General features: G+C 61.8%; 1 protein-coding gene across 3 annotated transcripts; it reads left to right on the top strand.

Moving 5' to 3' along the window:
• The first annotated feature begins 3,049 nt into the window (after positions 1 to 3,049).
• On the top strand, positions 3,050 to 4,209 carry Ppdpf (pancreatic progenitor cell differentiation and proliferation factor). Of its 3 annotated transcripts, none has more exons than XM_004841075.4 (5): positions 3,054 to 3,213; positions 3,380 to 3,455; positions 3,529 to 3,606; positions 3,692 to 3,788; positions 3,870 to 4,209. In XM_004841075.4, exons 2-5 carry the CDS (start codon positions 3,401 to 3,403, stop codon positions 3,982 to 3,984), a joined length of 345 nt encoding a protein of 114 aa, XP_004841132.1. In that variant the 5' UTR covers positions 3,054 to 3,213; positions 3,380 to 3,400; the 3' UTR covers positions 3,985 to 4,209. The 3 variants fall into 3 exon arrangements, with proteins under 3 accessions (XP_021110907.1, XP_004841132.1, XP_004841133.1); XM_004841076.4 differs by having other exon boundaries at positions 3,095 to 3,139; XM_021255248.2 differs by lacking the exon at positions 3,692 to 3,788 and having other exon boundaries at positions 3,050 to 3,213.
• The last annotated feature ends 1,791 nt before the right edge of the window (positions 4,210 to 6,000 follow it).

The raw sequence follows: 6,000 nt of genomic DNA, 5'->3' as shown, positions 1-6,000 counted from the left end.
GTCATGGGCTCTGCCCAGTCGCTGTGCCTGACACACATCTGCACCGAGCAAGGGCTGGCATCACGTGCCTTCCTGCCAAGGAAGGGTCCGGCTGAGCATAACTGCAAGATCAGTATGTGTGGAACCCACACAACCACAAGTCTTGAGCACCAATGGTGACTACCAACTGCATGGTGAGTGTGATGGTTAATCTTAACTGTCACCTTGATTAGCTTGAGAGGTCATCAGGTGACTAGTAAAACCCACTTCTGAGTGTGTCTCAGTAGGTCAGAGGACGTGATCTTGGGGACTGTATCTGCTCCCTGGCCCCTTCCTCTTTGGCTCTTCCTGCTCTCTCTGCTTCCTGACTGCCATGAGAGGAGCAGTGTTCTTTTGCCATACCCTCTGTCATGATGTTTTTGTCTTGGAGTCAGCTTACCATGGACCGAAACCTCTGAAACCGTAAGCCAAAATAAACCCTTTCTTCCATTAAAAAAAAAAAAGGATTACATATCAGGTAGTTTGGCCACAGCAACAAGTACAGTGGGCTCTTGACATAGAAGGAGAAACAGCAGGCACCTCTGTCCCAGGAAGTTGCAGCACTAAGCTAAAGAAGAGAGTGTCCCCAAGCCTCAGATGTGCCTCTCAGAAGCTCTGGGCCATCTTCTGTGATGGCCAAGGCTTCCTGTCCATCCTGATGGGCGGGGTGTCTTGAGGTCAGTGCAGGGGGTCTCGGGACCTCCCAGAGCTGACTCAGAAGACTGACCAGGCTGTCTTTCCTTCTGCCCCACATCTTTCAGTTGCCCAAGCCTGAGCCTGCCTAGGGAGGCCCAAGAAAGGACAGGGCTTCGGTCCTACTGGGGAGGAGATTGAGCAAGCCTCAGGGTAGGCCAGGCCAGGTTGTGCAGCACACAGGGTGACCACAAGCCACACATGTACACCCCACTGCTGAGAGGTCACTGAGGCCCTTTATTCTGTGTCCAACAGGAGGCAGGACCTGGCTCCAACCTCCTCACACCCACAGCATAGTGTGGCATGGTTGCCTCTGGCTCTAGGGCCTTTGCACATGCTGGTCCTTCCCGTGGGAGGACCTCTGCTCTGGTGCTGAGATTGTGCTCAGCCTCCAGGTCCCAAGGTGATGAGGGCAGAGGCTGTGCCCACCCAGTGAATGCACCTCAGCACACAGCCTCCCGCTGCCCCTGACACACAGTGGGACCCACTGGACAAACAGAACCAGCAGCAGCCAGGCCAGAACCAGCCCCCGTGTGGAGCTTGTCCTAGCAGAAGCCCTGGCAGCTCCTCCTCTCCGCTCCCCAGCCATGAAGACCATAAGCTGCCCCTTCTCCAAGCCCCTCCCTTGCTGCCCAGAGTCCTGTGGGATGGCTCTGCTGTGGGATGCCACGCTGGCTCTCCTCCACTTCTGCCCACCTGTCCCGCCAGCTGAGCCAGGACACAGGCAGGGTGGCCTGTGCCTGGAGCCTGACCCTGCTCCCATGCTGTCCAGGCTTCTCCAAGCCCCTGCGTGGCCAGGTCCTGGCTCTGGCGTCCTGCACCCTGAATCCAGAGCTGCAGCCTGGGCCGCAGGTCTGCCAGAGCCTGCGGCACGAGCAGCCAAGAAACAAGCCTGGGCCCTGCTGGAAAGGCCCATCTTTGCAAAGCGCCAGCTCTGACCCATGCCCCTGCCCAGGTCTGCCCACACAGGTCCTGCTGCCACCCACCCGGCCCAGGCCCTCCTTGCCCTTTGCCCAGCACCAGCCAGCACTGTGTCTCGGGTGCCCGCACATGCTGTCTGCTCTGCCCAGAATAGGCCAGCTGCCACCCCTTCCTGCCACACCTTAGCATAAGCCTTGCCCTCTCCTCCCCTCCAGCCCGTGGACTGGCTTCCCACGTGGAGGTGGCTTTTTTGTGTGGGGGTAATACTGGCCCAGGGGTGCTCTAACCCTAAGCTACCCCAGGCCCCGCTTTTTGAGAGAAGGTCTCGCTGAGCTGCTAAGGCAGGACTTGAGCTGGTAATCCTCCTGCCTCAGCCTCCCTCAATGCTGGGGTTACAGACTTTCCCTACTGTGCCTGGCCAGAGGCAGCTCTAATTTGTTTCACCATTCTCCTAACTCGCTCAACACCTGCACACACTGGGTGGACAGGTTCGGGGCCCAGTCAGAGCCTCCCTGTGCCACAGGGCGCCCTCCATGACTAGAAGGGCCCAGGCCCACTGCTGGGTCCTCTCCGAGCATCTGCCAAGACTGGTCGGCACTGTTGGCCTCGTCCCACGAAGGGCACCAGTACCACCTGGCACAGTGCCCTCCCAGCCTTCATGGGCTCATGGAGCAGCATGGAGCTACAGACCCACCAGGTCCTCCTGAACCCCCATGCACTGCCCCGGACTCCCTCCTTGGCCTTCTCAGCTGCCTGCTGTAAAGGAGCTGACTTCAGGGGGCTGGCTGAGCTCCCCTTTGGGCAGCAGGAGCTGGGGCTTGGGGAGGAAGTGGGGAGTGGGCCTGGCAGGAAGGACAGGAGGACAGGCACTGGCTTCTGACTGATGGGCGAGGGCGTGGCTGGTCAGCCCAGGGCCGCAGGCGCCTGATGGGAACATTCTGGGGTCCCCCAAACAGGAGTCCGGAGCAACAGTGCACACTTCTGCCTCCAGCTGCTGGAGGCTGCCCCAAACAAAAGCCCTGAACCCCATGGTGACCTGCCGCCCCTCGAGAGCCCAGCCGCAGAAGGCAGCCTGGGGCCCGGGAGGGGCAGTTTCCTGGTGGCAGGGTCCAACCAGGGCGCACCGGGGACAGGGAGCCGCCGCGGAGCAGGAGCCCTCGTTTGTCGCGAGTGGGCGGACCTGCGGGCTGGGCGCAGGCGAGCAGCGTAGACGGAGGTGCAGGGGAGCCAGCACTAGTGGGGCTGGGCACGGGTCCGGCGCTAGGACCCAGGCAGGAAGTCCTCGACCTCTCGGTCTGGGCCCGGCCGGGTCGCTCGCGGGCGGCCCCAGGCGGCCGGAGCCGGAACTGCACTGCGGTCCGGGAGTCCCGGAGGCTGACGGGGCGGGGCCTAGGGGCGGGGCCAGCTCGGTGGGCGGGCCCACGTGGGGCCACCTCGCCCCCCGCGTCGCGGCCGTCGCCGGCGCGCTATCTCGTTGGAGCGGTGCCTGCTGCGGCCTGCTCTGCAGGTGGGCCTCGCGGCCTAGCACCCCGGCCCCGCCGCCCGTGACTGCGCGCTGAGGCTCGAGGGGTCGCCGGCGAGGTCAGAGCACGGGGCCGGGCCTGACCGGGGGTGCACAGAGCGCCTTTGTTCGGCCGCTGGGCCGCCCGGCGCCGCCCGGGGAGGGGAGGAGGGGAGGGGGGGAGGTGGCGGCGCCGGGCGGCCTCCGCCCGCCGCGGGCTCCGTGACCAGGGCCGCACCCCCGCAGGTTCCAGCGCGCGCAGACAGCATGGCAGCCATCCCCTCCAGCGGCTCGCTCGTGGCCACCCACGACTACTACCGGCGTAAGTAGGCCCCGCGAGCCCAGATGCGGGCCGCCGGCGAGGCCGCTGCGGCTGACCCCCCTCCCCTCCCCAGGCCGCCTGGGCTCCGCGTCCGGCAGCAGCTCCTGCGGAAGTGCCGAGTACCCCGGGGAAGCCGTCCCCCACCACCTGGGTGAGCGCAGGTCCCGCCGCGCAGACGGACGGGAGCGCGGGGTCCCACCCGGGCGATGGGGTCGTCACCGCGCTGTTTCTCGCAGGTCTCCCCAAGGCCGACCCAGGTCACTGGTGGGCCAGCTTCTTCTTCGGGAAGCCCATTGTCCCATTCATGGCCACAGTGTTGGAGTCCCCAGAGCAGTGAGTCCGCCTCCCCGGGAGGGGCTGGGGTGAGTATGGAAGGAAGCGGTTTCTGACCCACTGACCCGTGCTTGGTCGCAGCTCGGAAGCCCCCCAGGCTCCCAGCAGCGTGGTCACCAGTGGCCTGGCTTCGGAAACCACAGGGAAGCAGCCGCTCAGCCAGCCCAGCCAGGCCAACACCAGGCCCTCGTCCTGACCTGAACGTACGACCAGCCAAGGCTTCCTAGGTCAGCCGAGCCCTGCCAACCCTCCCCTCCCCTCCCCTCCCCTTAGATTAGGCAGGCTGCAGCAAGTGGACGCACCAGAACGCCAGCCACCAGCAGAAGGCCGGAGATGCTCTGCTCTCCAGGCCGCACTGAGCTTTCCTAACTCTGCTAACTGTGCCTTGCACCAAGCAGAAAATAAACTCCCAGCAGCCACAGCCCGGGTGGTGTGTCTGAGACTTGACTGACTCCCTGCTGGCCTCACTTCCTGTTGGGCTGGCCCTGCTTCCTGGGGGCCTTCTACCCGGACTTCACAGTGATGCCTTCTCTCTGGTGAGATGTCCTGGGCAAGTGGGTGGGGTGTCTGGGAGGGCAGGTGCCCCCACCCCACAACCTGAGCTGCAGGGTGGCCATTGGGGAGTCTGGACTTCTTGCTTGAATTTAGGAGCCTTCAGTTGGAGGGACCCAGCGTCCCTTGAAGGACCCCCTTAGAAGACCTTGACATTCCTCCTCAGCTCCAGGGAGGAAGGTGGGTGGACAGGCTGAGGAACAGGGCTTCAGGACCCTCAGGGGCCTTCCTGTCACAGGAAACCCACCTTAGACATCAGGAAGCACAGGAGCTGGGGCGGGTGGCTTGAGGTCAGCAGAGGTAAGAGAGGCCTGTATTTGTGGGGGGAGGGCCATGGGTGGGGTTCATTAGGCCTTCCTGCCACCCTACCCCACGGTGAAATAAATAGCTGGAGAGAGTCCATGGGAAGCTATGTGCAGCTTACACCCCTCACAGCTGAGCCCCTCGCCTGTCTCCCTTGGTGCCCAGGTGGCCTGCAGGGTAGGGGGCCTCACTCCCTCGAAGGCTAGGTGGCCAGTGCTGGACTGGGTAGAGGAGGACCCCCTACCTTGGATAGGTGCCTGAGGGGACGGTACTTCGAGGGGTACCCCGAGCCCCACTTGGTCTTTCTGGCCAGAGTCCCTACAAGACCTGCAAAGCCCCTCATAGTGGCTGCTGATTCTCCCAGCAGGATGCTGGGACAACTACCTGGGTTCTGGGCAGTGTCCAGCAGTTCTCCACCGCCCATCCACCCTGCCGCCCCACCTGTAGTGTTGTCTGCAAATGCTGGAGTTTGGGCAGGGAGCCTGGTTGTGAAGGGAGAGCCCAGCCAAAATTCAGGTCCCTACCACACCTGCCACCCAGGCATGGGCTTGGCCTTCATCTTGAGTCAGCTGACGGGCTTTTGGTTAGCTCCAAGGGTGGGTTTGCTACAGAGAACTTCAGATTTGGAATCAGCTGGGGAGGGTGCACAGCGTTGGGCCAGGCCTGCAATGTCAGGGAGCTGATGTCCTAGCTGGGGCAGCCTCCTGCCTCGGGATTGGGCTGGTTCGTGGCTAGGGGGCCTCTTCATGGTCTGGAGGCGAGCCTGATGTGGAGCTACTCCTTAGGGTCCCCACAACAAGCTTCGCCCCAGAGATAGCCACAAAAGACAGTTAACAAGAGAACATACAGGTTCATCGATTATATAAATTGTGTGTGACACAGGATCCTTCAGAATGCAAACAAAAAACCCCAGGAGAATCTGTATCTCTTACCTGAGATGCTTGACCAGAAATGCTTCAGATCTTAAAACCTAGACTTCGGTTTAGGAATAGTTGCATCAACTAACAGTTAAGCATCGCTAATATGGAAACTCAAAATCCTAAATGCTCCAAAACTCAAAGTGCTTGGGAATCGAGCTTTTTGAACCCTAGCTTTGGGTACTGGGTCAGCCCTCTTTACAGGGAGGTCTTCAGAGAAGGCCAGAAAGTGGCCGTCCTGTGTTTTGGGACCTGCTCCAGGAAGGAAGCAGGTAGGGTGTATGGCCATCCTGCTTCTGCTGTGTTGGGGACAAGCCCGGTCGCTGTGTGCTCCTGCACTCACTACCTTTGTTGGGAACTTGCCCACGGAGTTTCACAGCCCAGGAACAGTTGGTGGGGTGGAAGTTGTCCAAGTCCAGGACCTGGTAGTAGGTCAGTGC

The sequence above is a fragment of the Heterocephalus glaber genome, unplaced genomic scaffold, assembly GCF_053883595.1.
Source record: "Heterocephalus glaber isolate CG9 unplaced genomic scaffold, H.glaber_assembly_v1.0 deba00001673, whole genome shotgun sequence".
Classification (NCBI taxonomy): Eukaryota; Metazoa; Chordata; class Mammalia; order Rodentia; family Bathyergidae; genus Heterocephalus; species Heterocephalus glaber.
This window is presented reverse-complemented; position numbering and strand designations above follow the sequence as displayed.